This window comes from Rasamsonia byssochlamydoides, assembly GCF_041956645.1.
Source record: "Rasamsonia byssochlamydoides strain NRRL 3658 unplaced genomic scaffold VTN77scaffold_31, whole genome shotgun sequence".
NCBI classification, from domain to species: Eukaryota; Fungi; Ascomycota; class Eurotiomycetes; order Eurotiales; family Trichocomaceae; genus Rasamsonia; species Rasamsonia byssochlamydoides.
Genome location: NW_027192414.1, coordinates 194,227 through 212,442, shown reverse-complemented (window position 1 = coordinate 212,442; position 18,216 = coordinate 194,227). Strand labels below are relative to the sequence as shown.

The 18,216-nt window shown below is 49.6% G+C and overlaps 9 protein-coding genes across 9 annotated transcripts; 7 read left to right on the top strand and 2 right to left on the bottom strand.

The window, feature by feature from the left end:
• Positions 1-1,011: 1,011 nt before the first annotated feature.
• On the top strand, positions 1,012-1,929 carry VTN77DRAFT_4563 (uncharacterized protein; the record flags this gene model as incomplete). The annotated part of the gene is made up of 1 exon (XM_069420636.1): positions 1,012-1,929. The coding sequence occupies one exon, from the start codon at positions 1,012-1,014 to the stop codon at positions 1,927-1,929; it is 918 nt and encodes a 305-aa protein (XP_069277736.1).
• A 1,432-nt stretch (positions 1,930-3,361) lies between these two features.
• Positions 3,362-4,306, top strand: VTN77DRAFT_4562 (uncharacterized protein; the record flags this gene model as incomplete). The annotated part of the gene is made up of 2 exons (XM_069420635.1): positions 3,362-3,635; positions 3,723-4,306. 2 exons carry the CDS (start codon positions 3,362-3,364, stop codon positions 4,304-4,306), a joined length of 858 nt encoding a protein of 285 aa, XP_069277735.1.
• A 720-nt stretch (positions 4,307-5,026) lies between these two features.
• VTN77DRAFT_4561 (uncharacterized protein) lies at positions 5,027-5,503 on the bottom strand (the record flags this gene model as incomplete). The annotated part of the gene is made up of 1 exon (XM_069420634.1): positions 5,027-5,503. The coding sequence occupies one exon, from the start codon at positions 5,501-5,503 to the stop codon at positions 5,027-5,029; it is 477 nt and encodes a 158-aa protein (XP_069277734.1).
• A 95-nt stretch (positions 5,504-5,598) lies between these two features.
• On the bottom strand, positions 5,599-6,147 carry VTN77DRAFT_4560 (uncharacterized protein; the record flags this gene model as incomplete). Its single annotated transcript, XM_069420633.1, has 1 exon — positions 5,599-6,147. One exon carries the CDS (start codon positions 6,145-6,147, stop codon positions 5,599-5,601), a length of 549 nt encoding a protein of 182 aa, XP_069277733.1.
• A 3,955-nt stretch (positions 6,148-10,102) lies between these two features.
• VTN77DRAFT_4559 (uncharacterized protein) lies at positions 10,103-10,403 on the top strand (the record flags this gene model as incomplete). The annotated part of the gene is made up of 2 exons (XM_069420631.1): positions 10,103-10,249; positions 10,326-10,403. The coding sequence occupies 2 exons, from the start codon at positions 10,103-10,105 to the stop codon at positions 10,401-10,403; spliced, it is 225 nt and encodes a 74-aa protein (XP_069277732.1).
• An 898-nt stretch (positions 10,404-11,301) lies between these two features.
• Positions 11,302-12,186, top strand: VTN77DRAFT_4558 (uncharacterized protein; the record flags this gene model as incomplete). The annotated part of the gene is made up of 1 exon (XM_069420630.1): positions 11,302-12,186. The coding sequence occupies one exon, from the start codon at positions 11,302-11,304 to the stop codon at positions 12,184-12,186; it is 885 nt and encodes a 294-aa protein (XP_069277731.1).
• Positions 12,187-13,850: 1,664 nt separating this feature from the next.
• VTN77DRAFT_4557 (uncharacterized protein) lies at positions 13,851-15,045 on the top strand (the record flags this gene model as incomplete). The annotated part of the gene is made up of 3 exons (XM_069420629.1): positions 13,851-14,106; positions 14,164-14,403; positions 14,465-15,045. 3 exons carry the CDS (start codon positions 13,851-13,853, stop codon positions 15,043-15,045), a joined length of 1,077 nt encoding a protein of 358 aa, XP_069277730.1.
• Positions 15,046-16,034: 989 nt separating this feature from the next.
• On the top strand, positions 16,035-16,804 carry VTN77DRAFT_4556 (uncharacterized protein; the record flags this gene model as incomplete). Its single annotated transcript, XM_069420628.1, has 2 exons — positions 16,035-16,159; positions 16,210-16,804. 2 exons carry the CDS (start codon positions 16,035-16,037, stop codon positions 16,802-16,804), a joined length of 720 nt encoding a protein of 239 aa, XP_069277729.1.
• A 503-nt stretch (positions 16,805-17,307) lies between these two features.
• Positions 17,308-17,973, top strand: VTN77DRAFT_4555 (uncharacterized protein; the record flags this gene model as incomplete). Its single annotated transcript, XM_069420627.1, has 1 exon — positions 17,308-17,973. The coding sequence occupies one exon, from the start codon at positions 17,308-17,310 to the stop codon at positions 17,971-17,973; it is 666 nt and encodes a 221-aa protein (XP_069277728.1).
• Positions 17,974-18,216: the final 243 nt, after the last annotated feature.

The window sequence follows — 18,216 nt, the reverse complement described above, 5'->3', positions numbered from 1 at the left end:
GGCGCTGGAGGAGCCTATATTTGACTAGATTCTGGCCGGACAAGTTGTCGGGTCTAGAAACTATTTCTTTTTTCCTCTCTCGGAATGGTGGGGCACGGCGCACTTTGGAATAATACTATATCCATTAAGAAATATCCATTAAGAAATATCCATTAAGAAATATCCATTAAGAAATATCCATTAAGAAATATCCATTAAGAAATAAATCCGAGATCGTCGTGATCCGATGTATTTCATTCGCGGGATCGTTTTCTCCAGACATGACGGCATAGGAACGTCGATAAGATCCGCCCCTAACTTAAAAGTAGGGCAGAACTATATACATGCTTGCCCTATCTACATTTTGGATCTCGACATGGAACAAAAAGGTATTGTCACATATAGCCTATCCTCTTGACTTTTTGACCTGGTTTCTATGGCTGACAGTTCCCTGTGCATGAAAAAGATCATATCACGTTATTGAACAGTTAATTTGATTGTTAGTGTCGCCATCTTATTTAGTACATACTTACGATATACTATACAACATGCCCGGTGCAGAATCCGTCATCCAACTCAGATGTCAATGCAAGGTGAGTTGACACATATATACACTTTATTTTTTTTTTTTGAAAAGCGGAGATCTGACAATGTGTCTGCTAGAATGATGCCTGGGGTAGAAAGGGTCACAACTCTCTGGCCGCCCGGCTAGCTTCCAAGACTCCAGGGACGGACTTTAAGATTGACGACAACCAGTTTTACTCTGAGGTATGCTATAAAGCATTCTCTCTGTCATCGTTGTTCTCACTGATGGATATTTTCGGTAGATGTGGATGGGAACGTATCCCAGCTTGCCGTCGTATCTGCTTTCCACCGGCGAACCACTCGGAGATTATCTGAAGAAAAATCCGGATCTGCTGGGCAAGTCTGTTGTTGACAGATTTGGGCCTGATTTACCGTTTCTACCAAAGGTAAGATCCAATCCAGTTCTCATGTTATGGCCTCTTGCTAAGTCTGCGACAGATCCTTTCCATGGATAAAGCCCTCCCCCTGCAGATCCACCCCGATCGACAGCTGGCGCAGCAGCTCCATGAGAAAGATCCGAAGAAATTCACCGACACCAACCACAAGCCCGAGATCGCGGTGGCGCTGTCCAAGTTCGAGCTCTTCGCGGGCTGGAAGCCGCTGAACGACATGACCATCCTGTTTCAGCAGAAGCCTCTCCAGCGCTTCATGCCATCTGGGCAGACCCAGTTCAAGGACGAGACCTTGAAGCAGGTGGCCAAGAACCTGCTTGAAGCCCCCGAGGACGTCGTCGCGGAGACGGTGAACGCGCTCATCCAGACGCCCGAGACGGCCTTTGGCAAATATCCCTACATCCCGAGCCTGCTCGACCGGGTGCGCCGGCAGTACTCGGACTTCGACAACGGCAACCTCATCGCCGTGCTGTGCATGAACTACATGACCCTGGCCCCGGGCGACTCGGTGTACGTCCCCGCGGACGGCATCCACGCGTACCTGTCGGGCGACATCGTCGAATGCATGGCGCGGTCGGACAACGTGCTCAACACGGGGTTCTGTCCGCGCGCAGAGCGCGATAGCGTCGCCCTCTTCACCGAGGCGCTGAGCTTCTGGCCACACGACCCCAGCGAGGCGCTGTTGGGTCGACACCCGAGCGACAAGGCCGAGAAGGGCAAGACGCTCGAGTACGCGCCGCCCATCGACGAGTTCCACGTGCTGGCGACGCATCTGAATGCGGGAGAGAAGGAGGTCATCAAGCCGATCAACGGGCCCAGTATCATGGTCGTGACGAGCGGAGACGGCAGGATGCACGCGGGCGGGAAGACGATCGAGCTGACTGAGGGGTATGTGTTTTTTATCGGGCAGGGAGTGGGGACTGAGTTCGAGTCGCCTAAAGGAATGGCAATTTATCGGGCGTATGCAGAGTAAGACGACATAGAAGAATTAGTAGATTGCATTGTCAGGTTAGATAAAATAGAATTTTTCATGACTATTCAATATACGCCTACCAAGAAATGATTTTTGCACTACTGTCTTGCTCTACAACTACTGACTCGTTCTCGATACGAGGGAGTAAACCTATTATTACCTAGAACAGATAAGAATGCGCATGAATGCTGTAAAAGAATACGTTTCTATTGAACCATATTGATCACACCCTTGAATCTCTTTCGAGACGACGATAGAATGTAGCGTATTCTCAATTATATTAATAACCGACTTGAGTAGTTACTAGCTGCATATCATATCTGTCCTATCCATCAGTAAGGAAGTACCTAACTACCCAGGTAAGTAAGTACACGTACAGGTAAAAATGGAACTCCTTCCCCGCGCTAAGAATTAGCTACCTACATTAGCCACATTATTAGCTCCCTTACAGAGCAGATAACTTCGATAAAAACAGATCTAATTTAAGTTTTTAACTGATCCGTTATCAAACTAATTTAGTCTCCCATCACAAATCGAGCCTTCTCATCCAACCAATCCGTTTCATCAACAAACGCCTATTGATAGTGTTGGCCGATCCGGGAGAATGGGCGCTTCGAGAGCCTTGGCTTGCAGGCAGACCCAATCGTGTTGACTTGTTACTTCTAGGGATGGTTCTACATGCTATTTTCGTCTGAAGAAGTCTGAGGTCTCTCCACTTAATCACAGTGCTAATTACTTCGAAGTTCCTGTCCATAATGAACTTGTCTATCAGGTCGTCAGGATGACTAAATTAGGTACAGAACATTATCTAACAGACTCGCCTCGACTCGCGCTTTCCTGCATGTCATAGCGCACGCCACGCCAATAATTAATCGTCAAGGACGGGAAGGAGGCCCCATATGTCATGATGGTGGTCCTTGATTTGATTGATCTGCTGGTTGTCTAGATTCGGTGCTTATGTACATCCATACTAATAATGGTAATTTTGTATCTCAAAATAACCTTCCCCGCGCCATGTGAAACGGTGGTCTCGTTGTCGACGGTGATTGTTTATGCTGGTTTAGTTATTCGTCACTCTGTCAGTAAATACATAGGCAGGATTCTCTGCCTGAATTGCTTGCCTTTGCTGGCTTCGGCTTTTTTTTCTTCTCGTACGTATTCTACTGTACTGACCGCGGTACATCACACACACATACTTACGAAGTGCAGTACATACATACACTACTGCTGCATCTAGCGGTCTCGCCCCGCTGTGGATCTCCATCGAATCCTACACAAAGTACAGCTACATCACCAGAATCGTACATCTTCACTTCTTCCCTCGAAACGATGCTGTTATGATATAGGGCTCGCTCCTGAGAAGGATCGATTCTCGATAACTCTACTCTCCACTCACTCTCCACTCCTTCATGATCGAGGATATATCGCGGCCATGGCTTCATCCATCTCCTCGACAAGCGCACTGTCTCACACGTTGGCCCTGGCTCTGGTAGCCAGCACAGTTGCCCTCGCCCAGAACGAGGGAACAGACGCCCCAGCCAACGGAACAGATCCCCAGAGTAGCAGCAGCAGCAGCAGCAGCAGCAGCAGCGCGAACGCAGCGGCAGAGAACGCTGCCGGGGCATCGGGCGCTGATACTGGCGGTCTATCGCGGACGAATTCGATCATTATCGGGGTTGTTCTGGGGGGTGTTGTTCTGGTAGCAAGTAAGAAGAAGTCCACAAGACAAGATGTCAAACTCAGGAACAAATCAAGCAAGAACTTTCTTCTGACATCTGATCCGACCTGCACAGTCACCGCCGCAATCCTCTTCTTCCTCGCCAAGAAAAGACAATGGGACCGACAGGCGGAACGCTATGAGGTCATCCACGCTTATCGCTCGCAAGCCAGAGCTCGTCGATACCACGAATTATCGCTACGGCAGCAGCGTCGAGGATGGGACGGGGACAGGGACAGCCCCGAGACAAGCACGCTGAAGAGCCCGCTGGTCGAGTCTCTCCTGCCGGTGTACGATCCGTCGACGTATCATCGGCAGCAGCTGCATTCGCATTCGGCGTCTTTCGACCTTCCACGGAGGCCTGTTGCCAGTCATCAGCATAGCTCGTCGCAATATAACCCCTCGACTATGCCGCCACCACCACTACCGCTACAATCCACGCCATCGAATTCAAATCAACCTCTCAACTCGAGTACCACCACATCCTCACATATGCACACGACGAGCTCTGGTTGTAGTAACAGTAACGGCACTTCCGACGCACAGTCTCCTCCTCCTCCAGCTGCAGCTGCAAGTGTTGTCGAATCCGGTCCCGGTTCTGCTCCTCGACCACCGAAACGTCCGAAACCTGTTCTTGCGCGGCTGATTACCGATCTATAAACCCGTTGGCACGATGATTCTAGAAACTGGAACGAGCTTGTTTCAGTTAGGTTACAAAAAAAAAAAAGAGGGAACCTCAGAGTACTTATACTTACCGGGAGAAAAAGACTGTCAGCAATGACAATGCCTCTAGTCGAACAAGAGGTATGCAGTCAGTCAGTCAGTCAGACAGACAGACAGATATACAGACGACAGACGGATAGAAAGACGGTGCACAAAAGAAGGAAGGAAGGAAGGAAGGAAAGAAAGAAAGAACCCACAGATTGGAAGGTTGGATAATGATGATCCAATCCAATCCAATCCAATCCAATCCACTGTCTATCCTCTCCTCTCCTATCCTATCCTCTCATCTTTATCGACATGGACGTGGCCATGGATATCGACGGGTAAAACTGCTTCCTACCTTTACTCACCGTTGTCATCGCCGTCGCCGTCACCGTCACTCCCCGATCTTCCATCATTGTCAGAGTCAAGTATCGGAGTTTCGGGTGATGCTACTACAGTCTCATCGAGGACTCGGGAAATCCTACATCTTAGAATGGCACTGTTCTACTAGTCCTATTATGTTTCGTGATAGATAGAATACACAAGGATCCAGACTGCACAGGGCAATTCCGAATAGGTTATTGTTGTTGGTTGGTCATAGCTGGAGAACTTCTACTTTGATGTAATATCCAATAAGTGTCTTCGGTTGCATCCTTTTTTTTTGTTCATCAAAGTTTATCGCGGCTCCCAGAGGAAGTGGAGATAAAAATCACGCGCGCTTCTCAGTTCATTAAGAACCCAAGGGCTGTCAGCTCGCCACTTGTTAATCTCTCTCCCTGCTGCATTGCGCAGATGTTTTAATCCACCAGCGCCTTTTGCATTGACGTTGGCTCCACGGTCCAGGAGGAGTTGCACCACCGCCTTATGGCCCTTTTTAGCTGTCCAAACCAGTGCTGTCCCTCCATCATCACTTGCCTCGATATCAGCCCCACGGTCAAGGAGAAGTTGCACCACTGCCTCATGCCCCCATTTAACAGCGTAGACCAGTGGTGTCCTTCCACATCTATCTCTTGCATTGATATTTGCCCCATGGTCAAGTAATAGTTGCACCAGTGCCTCATTCCCATGGCTAGCTGCCTCATGTAGTGTCGTGAGTATGTTATCATGTCTTGTGTTGACGTTGGCGCCATGGTCAAGTAATAGCTGCACCATTGCCTTATTCCCCCTTCTAGCTGCACAACATAGTGCTGTCTCTCCATGGCCATCTGTTGCATTGATATAGGCCCCACGGTCAAGGAGTAGTTGTACTACAGCCTCAGTCCCCCAACGCGCTGCCTGATGTAGTGCTTTCCAAAGCCATCTCTTGCATGGATATTGGCTCCATGGTCAAGTAATAGCCGCATGACTTCCTTATGCCCCCCGCGAGCCGCCTTATGCAGTGCTGTGCTGGATCCTGCATTGACATCGGCTCCACGGGCCAGTAATAGCTGCACCACTGCTTTATTCCCCTCGGAAGCTGCCTCCTGTAGTGCTGTCATGCTAAAGCGGCCTCTTGCATTGATATTGGCCCCGCGGTCAAGCAGTAGACGTACGATTTCATCATGTCCTCTTCTAGCAGCACAAGTGAGCGAATTCGTACAGTCCTCATCTCGTCTGTGCACGAGGTTCGAGATCTTCCCGCGCTTCTTTACAGCAAGGAGCTTCTCCACCCGTGTAAGGATCCCAAGATAGGATGCCAATTGCAACAGTGTCATTGAGGAGGCAGCGTACTGGGGGTCCGCCGGAGAGTACGTTTTCCACCCATTCACGCGCAAGGGAGACGACTCCTGGAAGAAGGGCCTTGAAGGGTCGAACATCCGCTCCGCATATGCAGAAGAGCACCTGGCATGCTCGGGCCAATGTTGGACTGCATAGCTAAGGAGTGGAGATTCTCCCAGAAGACACGATGACGCATTGTCAATGTCAAGAGGGTGATCCTGCAAAGCACTCTTTTGGATAAGATCCAAGCATATCTGTGCCAGTTTGCAATGTGCTTCCTCTGGATCGAAATTCTTCCACGACGGGGTCTTTGTCAGGCTCTTCACGCAGAAAATAGTCCTTGGCCGACTGATGGATCAGGCTGACTTTATTCTGATGGATCCTAAGGAAGGATCCACCCAGAGCAATGTGATCGCGAATAGCCTGTTCAGAGCTAGTAAAGGCGGAGGATTCAATGCCAACAGTAGCAGCCAGCTCTTGCAGTGTCAGAGGACGAAGAGCCACGGTAACCAAACAGAAGATCAAGGAGCTAATGCGCCGCTGACTACTGTCAATCTGAAGCAATATTCAGCTATAAGTTGCTGGCAATCCCCTCGGAAAGGTATGTAGACTTGCTAATACTTCCGTGCATGTCTTCTTTCTGGATAGCTCATTCATGGCAAAGCCAACCCACAGAAAAGTTTCTTCGGCCCGTTCCCGGAGGGTCCTCTGCACATGGGTGTGAAATGTGTCGCTGAATCCTTCCAGGTGTGAGAGGCCTTCAATGTCTCCTACAACTTGCGCGTTGCGGTCAGATTCAAGTCTCACTGAGGAAAGTCTCGCAATCCAGGGATTTCTCGGCTAACGATCACTAGGTGGAATTGTTGAGCAGTTGATTTCAAATTTCTGGTCGAGAAGAAGTCTGCAAGTTTCGCTACCAGCGATCCCAATGAGCCGTCCTCGCATTCATCCAGGCCGTCCAGAAGACAGAAGGTGGTCCCAAGGTCGGGATCTTGGAGGATCTTTTTAAATATGACCCAGTGAGCATAAAGTTTGTTGCGCCATCTCCGGAGTTTCAAAGTGCAGTAGAAGGTGCGTGATCAGGGCTAGGCGCTTCACGCAGATCTGGTGTAACAATCCTCTGAGGATGGCAACTGCCATATTGCGTCTGTCATCTTGATGACTGCAGAAGTAGAATAGGAGCTGTGCATCATGTTGGTGCTGTGTGATCTCTTCCAGCTCTTCTGTAAGGAAGATGGAGAGCATGGTCTTGCCGGTGCCTGGTCCGCCTGAGATTCATAGAAGGTGTATGTCGGAGCCCAGCCACAAACGACACTGGCCATTTTCTCTCAGCCACTCGCAGGTTCCGGCGACGCGTTGCCTTTTGAGCTAATAGTATATTCTCGATCGATCAGGGGATCGGTAAGGAACAGAGCGTTCCTGCAGTCTTGTTCTTTCTCTTCCTGACTCGGTTCCCCTGGTCAATCGTGCATTATTAGCTTCCAGTTCGTTTTATCCGACCGTTCGTGTGTGTAAGTATCCTCTAGGAAATAGGATGGTTGTTACGAATCCGTAGTTAATTCTGACGAACATCTTCGATTCCGGGGCCGCCCGCACATCCTTGATATTCAGGGATATGGAGGTGTTGGTCTGGCCGCTCATGGTTATTTACTTGCGTAGTCTATGTAACAATTTTAGCAATTGAAGTGTCATTCCAGTATGAAGAACCTTGACCAGAACAGAAGGAGATGGGGTTTCACTAGCAATCGCTTACTTCATCAAATTCATGAGCACGGCATAGCTAGGCCTGGTACTGTGAGGAGCAATATTTCGAAGAGAGCGCAGATAACCGTCCTACAACTTTCAGGTAGATCAGAACTTGATTCCGATTTCTTGGTCAATAATGCCAATAGTCACAGAGCCAGCGAGATTGAATAATGTTACAGCTGCGGGTTCACCAGTCTCATACGAAAATGCGTTGAGCCATCATATCTGATATCTCCGTGGGGCCAAAGATCCAAAATCCAGATCCAGTTAGCCGATGTCGAGGGGCATCGCAACGACTGATGATTTTCTCGTTAAATTATGCTTCCAGTAATACCTCAGTAATACCTCAACCGAATGAGTATGTAGAACTCTCGATGTTCCAGGCTCTGTCGAGTTAGCAGACGCGGAGATGAGATAAGCAGCCTGATGTTCGTTGCAAGAAACCTGAAAGTCCGTCTGGTAGAATACTATATACAGTATTTTACCTAAAATAATTAAATTAATACGAAGGTGTTGTTCATTTTGAGATATAAATAGATAAAAATTTTACTAAAGCGAATTCTATCTAGATCAACTCTTATTTTTTTTCAACAATTAGTTATTATAAGTATAGTATGGGAGGTGGAGTCGGGTTGGAGGTTAAATCTAGGTATACACGTATACACATCTATATATATTCCTTTTGACCTACGTGCATGTTGTTGGATATTGGATGGAGTATACAGAACGTAGTTTGGCATTAATTCCTATTTCATTCATTCATTTATTCAGAGATTGTTTGTTTGTTGAAAAGAGATTTGATTTGATTTTATAGTAATAGTATTAGAAGGATGGGCCTATATGGCCTATAGGTAGTAGATGTCTGTCTGTCTGGCAAGCAGGAAGCTGCTGAATATAGATAGACATGAGTCATTGATAGATAGATATAGATTGATTCGATCTCATCGATTGATAGATCTCCTAGTGTGGTGTACTGCAGTGGCTGTGTTGTAGGTATGATATTGAATCTAGTCAATCCTCCCTACTGTTGCGCAGTTTTAAGCAATGGTTGTCAACTGATTTGCGCGATATACTCCATCTGGACTCTCTCTATTTTTGCACAGACGTGCAGTAACAACTAAAGGAATCAATCACAAGACGATCAGGTGGACTTGGATGTGTTGGTATATTTTGATTACTACTAAGACTCCCTTAGGTAGGATTGTTTTAGATTTGTGGTCTCGTGATAGACGATGGACGGGAGAGATCGATCAGGGATCGGGATCTCCATCTTATGAAAATGGGGGAACGTTCCGGAATAATTAACTCTCTGAGCGGGGAGAGACAGCCCCTCCTAATTAATTACGCCGTGCAGAGTACGGAGTACAGAGTACCTAGTAATTAATTAATTTAAATTGATTAATTAATCTACTACTGACGGAGTATGCGTCCTATGATCTGACCAACTGACTGAACGGGGAATAACAGCCATTTTTACTGGATCAAATCTACCTACCTACAGTGGGTACATTCCATAGCTCCAACTTCCAAGGCATTAACGGGAGCTAACAGAGTTACTTCCGTAAGTACTAAGGTACCTAGCCTAAGATACATCCAGAGATACGAGATACTACATCAGGAATATCATCAGGACGGGAATGTCACCTTGAAGACCATCATCTAATGCCTCGTCGAGTCTGAACGTTTGTCAATAGCTCTTCTGGTCGTTGTCTTCCGATTATGATTGATCACGAGCAGGCATGCACGCCGAGTTAGTCGACTCGAGACAAGCGTCCGATTGACGGTGGTAGCCGCCCAGCCCCCGGTCTGATCACCAGTCTATCTCCCACTACCACTCTGACTAACCATTCCCATCAGGTGTAGTGCTATCTTCTGTAGATATGAACGAGTGGGACACAACACGCTGGTTATCAGTTAGGTTCGGTTTGGGATCAAGACCGGACAAAGAGCAGTGCGTATGCTAGCATAACTGTCAAGAGTCAGTCAGAGCAGAGCCACAGCAGAGAGCGAATGATCTGAACGGGATTCAGCCTCTGAAAACGCTCTAGAAACACTCTGGATATAGAGATCCTCTTGTTAGACGCCCCCAACCGAGGCTGATCGTCTCCCGAGGCGCCACGTCGAGGGGCTGGTTATAACAATTAGGAACGATGAGGAGGTGTCACTGTCACTGTCAATGTCAACACAGGCTCAGCGGGGCTGTCAACTCCGCTCACGATCACACAAAGACACAACTTGCACGAACACTAATAACAGTCAGGCTTATCGGTTTGCGACGGCGTGGAAGCTAGCATCCTGCTCGGGACAATGCGGCCAATCCATGGTCACGTTTTGCAGGTTGGGAGCCGACGGCCGGTCCAACCGGCGATTAGATCGATATCTGATTGGCGTTGGTCTGTAGTTCCTGTGTTGGATGTTGTGGCCTCAAGAGCAGACACTGTCTTTGAATATCTGGTAAGAGGCTGTTGTGGTATTTCCCAGTTCGATATATCATGACGTTTACTCAGCTGAATACTAATAGAAATGACAGATCGACAACCATAGCGATATCCGTAGACGGTTTTCTTTGAAGACATCCTTCGTCGACTCCCCCCCCCTGTCTCTATAACTATAGTTGCCGACCGGAGCATCTACCGGCGCTTCTAAAGACAAACGAACTTGCTGGGGTTGAACTAGGTAGCTAACAGTAGTGTCAATGGTAGCGCGTCTAGAGAGCTTGTCATTTGCACCACCAGAGTTATTGGCTGGTCTCGTCCCTGGATAGAGGAAATCAACACACGAGGACCAGTGGACTTGCCGCAAAAGAGCCTTACACACGTCCAGACAGACAGGGACTGCCTCGCGAGGCTTTTTCATTTGACCTGGCCCCCCTCCCCCATACAGTTAACCTGTAGGCAGGCTCGGTTGGTGGCGGCTGTTTTGTGTTGTGTTGGATGTCCTACTTTCACTTATGCACTGGCTTGGCTGCGCCGCATGCTGCGGCCATCCCTCCCCCTCCCTCTGCACCTTTGCTCATCATTCCAGCGTGAGAAAAACAAACTATATTCTGTGCACCCACGGTCGGTCCCAGAGCTCTGGAAATGGGGGGTAGTCGGCGATATTATATAGGAGACCCTGTCCAGCAGTCCGGTCGGTGGATTTCTCATGATTTCCTAATTATCTCCTGTCGCCTGTTGCCCCGTGGCTTCCTTTTCAGCTTGTTGACTTCGGTTCCGTCAGACTGCAGGCCATTGAAAGTTCTCTCGTGCTGCATTTCCACCTCTCTAGGGGAGATATGACGACGCATCTTCCGGTACTCAGATGAGTCCTCTACTGTCCCCGCTGATACCATCCATGTTTGGCGGCATTCTGTGCTGTTCTCCTTTTTCTCGTTGGTTGATCATTGAGAGCTGATCCTTATCGGAATCGGGATCAGCCTCTCCAAGTCATTGCTGTCGCCACTTTCGACGTATCTCAAGCTTTTCTATTCTGATCTGTGTTCGTCGGGTATGTGCTTTTCTCACAAGATGACGGCCAAGAAGAATCTCTTTAAATGGGGACGGAAACGAGACCTTTCTTCCTCTCTGGACGCTCGATGGGGCGACCCAGCCATCTCCGCCCCGAACGAAGGCTCTTGGAATGAGATGCCTCCTCGGAAGCCCGCTGTTACGGAACCCTCCGCCGTCAAGCCGAACAAAGCTCGTCGCTTCGTCACCATGCTCCGTCCAAAGGCGTCTGACTCGCCAGAACATGTTGAGACTGGCGCGGCATCTGTCCAGGGAGTCCACATCCAGGAACAACTGCCACACCACCCGTTGGTTGACCTACGAGGACGTGACGCTCCTACCTGGACTAGACCAAGCCGGGATCGGATGCAGCGACCTGCCACAAGGAGAATACAATCAAGGACAGACTATCGGGAGGATACAGGTCTGGAAAACAGCGCTGAAGACGGCCGTCCCGAATCTCAGAGTGGCTCCGAGTGTGCCAGCGAGCGAGAGAGTGCTCCGCCAGGCCGTATAAACGAGACAAGAACCCGATCGGCAGACGTCCATAAGAGCCTGCCATGGCCCAAGTCGCCTCCGCTCGCGTCCACCGCCCGAATGCGTCGGTATAGCCAACAAAGCGCGAGCACGAGTAACGACTTGATGACGCCGTCTACCGGCACCTTCAGCTCGAAGCATACGAGTGTCACCTCAGCCACGTCTGCTGCTTCCGCACTACCGCTCCTGGCGGAGAGTCCTCCCATGCCCAAAATCATCGCGGTGCCTCCTCCCTCCCATTCGTATCGGGACCACCAGACGGGCCGGTCCGCAACAAGTGGCCGTGCTCAGAAGCGGCGTGATCGTGATCGTGAACGGGTTGGACCGCAAGAGCTCGTTCCATCGTACGATGAGCTTTGGGGATGGTGACGAATTTGATTTTGATCACGGACGGATAATTGGGAATGTTTGTTGCGTCAATAAATCTCACATTTATCGGAGTAATCGGTATAGGGTGATGGCTTGTTTTTCATTAATGCTATTGAAGCTATACTTGACGTCTATAACTTAGCCTTACATTAGGTCGACTACTGCAACGTTCCTACCTAACGTCATAATAACAACTGACCATTATAGGCTGAGCATGTGTGTACCTACATGTGTGTCAGGATTTAGCGCCCCCGTTGATCTGCCGTGATCAGCGAGCATCCATAGGCAGGAAGGATATAGACTGTTTAGACCAGTCACATGTCTGGAGATTAACCCAGATCTGTCTTATCATCTACCTAGCTGCCTGCCTATAACTGCCTGAATCGTCGATCCCTCCTGCTACTGACCTGCTTACAAATGGCCAAGCTGTAGCCATTTGGTGTTATTCGTTCAATATCGTGCGTTGACCAGCTTTACGTGCGTGCATAGTACAAGTCGAGGTAAAACAGACATTACTTCCAGTACCAACTTAGATCTCGAGAGATCTCTCTTCTTCTTTTGTTCTTTCTTCAGCAGTTCATTCGAATTCACTACATACTGTAGAATTACTGAGAACCTCTTGTGCCTCATTGCTTATTCTCTGCCTTCGGATTGGGCCATCCGAATTACGAAGTGCAGTGGTTATCCGTCGCAGTGCTTGCTTGCCGATTACCGTAGTAAATTTCTGTACCACAGAGAACAGAACAGCCTGGAATTGATTGGCTAGGAGGGTCAGTTGAGAGGTATTGGGTACACTAGTAACTAAGTTGTCCTCAGTACTCTGTATGGATACTTAGTACTAGCAGTACTTGCTAAGGTTCGGCTCCCCCGTGCCGTGAGCTCTCCACTAACCACGCTACCTAACTCTGTACACTAAATCCCAGCGAATCTTCCAAGTTGTCCACTCATCGAGCTGCTTTCAGACGCTAATCGGGCTGCACCATCTCCCCTCGTCATTGGCGTCCAGTTTCGCCGGCTGGTCTGTGCCTGGAACTTCCGGCCTTTTAGGCTGGAGGACGCCCCGCGAATCAGCATGTCTACCGCCGCAATCGCATGCAGAGGGTCGTGCGGAGGATGCAATCGCCTGCAGAACGTCACAGTCACAATCCAGTCGAGATCCAATACTCGCGAGGCTTCCAATGCTTGTTCTTCCGCTAGTTGTGCCCATCTTTTGGCCGATGCAGTGACCCATCGCTTCGCGGCCATGCCATTGTCAATTGACGATGCATCTTGCTTGTGCTGTGACCGCCCGAGGGCATCGTATCTGAGGCGCTGGCTAAGCGCCCAGAGAGCTAAGCTTCCTAGCCAAGAGTGCGTGCTGGGTCTTTCGCTTCCATGGCGTGAACTGCTCGGTAGTACGGCAGTACCCTAGTAGTGTGATGTCTCTCGATCGCTGGGTACCCCCGCCTTTTATCAATCCAGAGTCCTTCCTCGCCGGTATTACATTGTCTCTCCGGCACCTCGATATATTCACGAGAGAAAGCCGGACTTTGTCTAGATCCTTAGTCAAGTCCGGCGATTTTCGATGTTAGAGTCAGCTTCACCGGGGGCTGACTTTAGTTCCTTATTTCGCAGCCGGAAGTTTTGTGTTTGTTCCTCGCCAAGAGGAATCCCATATTCCCGTCATGGCGGTGACCCGCGTTGTTCTCTGCCTTCTCAGCCTCATTCCGGGGATACTCAGCTTGAGGGTAACGGCAGGCTCGCCATGTACGAGTGTGTGCCCGAATCCAACAAATACAACCACAGACGAGATTGTCTGCATTGATTCACAATACACCAGCACCACCATCGGGTCGCAATTTCAGAGCTGCGTCGCTTGTGAGTTGCAGAGTGTTTACGGAGACCAATCCACTGGAGAAACAGACGTGAATTGGGGTCTATGTATGTGCCATCGAGCAGTCTGAGTGGACGAGTTGAGTGTTGATAAAATTCTACCAGACAACCTTCGCTATGCCTTTTCAGCCTGTGTCTACGACTATCCAGCCTCGGTGACCAATGTCTCGACGCCTTGTCTGGTTTCGTGTACTCCGCTGTCGCCAGCGCTCGAGTTTCAGCTGATAAATCCGACGCCTGCGACGATGGGTAGCTTCTGCGGCGACTCGGCATTTGCGGATAACGTGGTCACGACTTGTGAACAATGCTACGGATTGACGTCTCAGCAAGCTTTTCTGGCGAATTGTGTGTTTCTCTCCCTAACCCAGGTTGAGTAGTATGGTTGGACTGACTTCTTGTGATTTAGTTCTGGAGGCAGTCCGTTATAACTGCCACTTTCAGACGCTGATTGGAAACGCCTTTCCGATCAGTCCATCCCGGATCTTCAACTCCACCGAGCTTCCCACCACGACGGTGGCACTCACGACTTCCGCAACTGCAGGAGCATCGTCAGGGGTCCAGAAGAATCTGACGATCATCATAGTGTTTCCCATCATCGGCTTCCTGTTCCTTGCTTTCTTCACCGCTCTATGCTGCTTCTGCCTGGTCCGTCATCGTCGCAAGAAGGCCAAAAAACGCAGCTATGCGCATCATCTCCATGCGCGCTGGAATGACACCACCATCAGCACCCCGGGACAGGCTGCCTGGGGGAATTTCTCCCCCTACCACAGTCCCGGAGCCGGCCCCTATCAGATGATGGGTTCGCCTGGTTATGGACCGGGCTTCAGCATGGTCGATTCCGACGGGCGGCGGTACGACACTGGATTTTATTCGTACACATCACCGGTTTCTCCCGTCTCGGTACCAGCGCAGGCGTTTCAGCCTGAGAAGCCCACTGTGCAGGAGCAGACGTATTTCCCTCCGCCTCCATCGCAGCAAGATCGATGACTAGAAGACTTCCCTAAAGGTGTTTGGCGCAGACAGACTTTCTTTCGTCTCTTGATTTTCAGGCGTTACTTGTTCTATTGATCGTATGACTACTAGCACCTGACTGAACCAAACTTTTCCCGCGCTATGGGCAGTGCTGGACGCAGCTTGAGTGCACTTGAACGATATTAATACGAATGCAACGATGGGCTACATCGGCCTCCGTTTTTAACCCATCTCTCTTCTTAATCCGCCTGTTCAGCTTTGATACCCGAGTCCTGTCTGTTGGTTGATCTTTGTGCTGGACTCACCTCACCATCATCACTCCTTAGGATTGATCTGTGGCTTGACTTGCAATGTCGAAAATAAGCATATATAGCAAGTAATGAGATGACTTCGCAGAAAATATCCAGAATTTTTTTTATTAAAAAAAAAAATGAAAAAGCTAGCGCTTTTCTCGCCATCTCTGTCTGCTTTGCTGTCGCGAGTCGGCGACAAATTAACTACTGCGGAGAAAAGAACTATCTCTGGTCAGAGCAGATCAAAGATCGAGGTCAAGTTAATCTGGGTCCTTCGAGGCAAAAACAAGAAGGGGGAAGGGGAAGAGGGAAAAGAGAAGAAAGCAGGGAATGGATCTTATTCACTCTGGGTGCCATTTTGGTAAAAGGCAAGTAGAGTAGTCAAGATTTGTTATTGTTAATTAATGCCTGAGATTGAATTGAGGTATTCCACTCATCCTGCTTCATGCTGATTGACTTGGTGATGATCGTCCTGTGGGGAATGTGGTGCCTGGGCAAAGCTTGGACCAGTTGCTGCGCATGGCACGCGGCGCTTTGTCCCGCCGACAGCAACCAGTCACCATCCACTTTGAGACTAGCATCTGCACGCCCATCGCATTGAAGCACCGACTGTCACTCATTTAAACTACACACACTTTCAATCATAGAACTTTGCACCTGCTTTTGTCTTCTTTTTTTGTTCCCCTTTTTTTCCCCTTTTGCTTCTTTCCAATGGCAACTCTCAATGACAACCAAGTCAAGGTTCTGGAGCAGACGCGACAGCGTCTAATGCAGCTCACCCACTCGTTGGGTTCCCTCGCCGCAAGCTTGCAGCATAGCGATCCGCTACCCTCATGGTACGTCTTACTCTGCGTTATGTTAGACTAAGCTTGCTAATTGGGTATAGGAGTTCATTGCAATCTCAAGCCAACATCATCTCGAATAATCTGAACAGCATCTCCTCGCAGCTCTCGCAGCATCACGAGCTGCTTTCCTCCCTTGTCGCCTATCCCGGACATTCGTTTCCTGGGCGTACAGAGGCTGGCATTCTCGAACAATTACTGCGCACAAAGCTGGACCCTCGCGTGGAGGATTGGGTTGCCCGGGGCCGTACTGCAGGTGCTGCCGCGCTGGGGGATAAAGACGGGCTCAGCGAGGAGGAACTGAACGAGCTGTGGGAATGGGCGCCCATTGAGGCAAACATTGAAGCGAGGAGGCGCAACTGGGGCGGGAATTTCACGCTGGAAGAGAAAGAAATGGGCATCCAGAATGTGGTTACTGGCCTGAGGCGACAGCTCGAGGACGAAGAATTCGAAGAGGAGGAGGAAGAGGAAGAAGAAGACGAGATGGAGATTGTAGGAGAACAGAGAAAACTTGTTGAGCCTGATGTCCCCACGGAGAAAGGCCAGGTCCCAGCCAAACCAGCGGTGCCGGCTCTGCCTCTGGACCAGATATTCCGGTACATGATGACTGGGAACCAGCCAAAGACAGGATCCTCGTGAATTGATGAACAGCACGTGCTACTGAGACGTGAATGACATGCTGCCCTGCACTTTTCATCCTTCACCGCCCTGGACACAGATTATGACACCGCCTTCATGACACCGCCATGGAGGCTTATCAGATGTCTTTTCTCTTGTTTGTTGACTCCCCAAGCCAGCCACTTCACTTGTCACCTTTCTGGCTGGTGGATTCCTCTCTCCGCATTTTTTCTGCCCGTTCTTTGCAAACTTGACTGCACTACAAGCCTAATCATCTAATCATCTCAAAGGTGAGTCATGAAGTGCAGGATCTTTTTTTTTTGTTTATTAGATCAAGCTTAGGGCTTAGGGCCCGGGGCTAGGGTTGTGGTCTTAACCTCGTCCACACAGGATCCCCTCATCATCCAACATTTTATCAGCTTCATGATCTCATAGACTATTTCTTTTGTGGCATGACAAGCTTGTTGACATGGCTCAGTGCTTTACGGTGACGCGTCTCCCTGGACTTCCAACTTCCTGGCAGGATGGCCGACGGAAGCTTCTCATCATTCAAAGATGAGACGATTGTCCGGTTCCCTGACGAACCACTGCCGGCGAGTCCCTTTTTCCGACTCTGTCCCGAAATCCGCCTGACGATCTACGAGCATGTTTTCGTCCTCCCACCGCTAGAAGGAGTATCGTACCCAGACGCCCGAACTGTGCGTTTCTGGCTCATGCGTTTCCTGTCACTGCTGGAAACGTGCCGCACCATCTACTGGGAAGCTCGTGTCATCCCGTTCAAAGTTAACATCTTCAATCTCTGCGACACCATCCACCCCTTGTGGAGCATGCACTGTGCGCTGCAACTCCTCCGGTCGCTGCGCCCCTGGCAGGCGGAAGCTCTCCAGGGCCTGCAGTTCTGTCTGCAGCCCGATGACATCATCGGCTTCTATTCCTTCGACAAGATGACGGTCTACACTCAGCCGAGATTCTTTGTCGACAGGATCAATCTGGGTAGGCTAAGCGAATCGTTGTTCGAGATGATGCTTGTCGAGATGGGCACTGGACCGAACTACCTGCATGTGCGTGAGAAGGCGCAGCAGTACAAGACCATCGGACCGCTTGAGCCAGGTTCGAACTGGTCGGAAGTGCTGAAGGATTATGTTGGGAAGACTGTTGTCATTTCGAGACGGGCTCGACTTAGTACCTAGGTCGAGACTTTCGAGATGATCTCGATTTTCAGACTAGGTTCTCGACTTTCAGACACTAGGAGATCTCGACACGGAACGAGAAGGATTGTACTAGCTGGGCGATGCATTGGAAGGTTTTTAGGCGTCACGGCCTCATGCGTAATGCATAATGGGAGGATGGCAATGGCAGGCGTTTAGGTGTCAGGCAAGTCAAGTTACAGTGCGATATCTATGGAATTTGAGACGGTTGCAGTTGCACCGCTC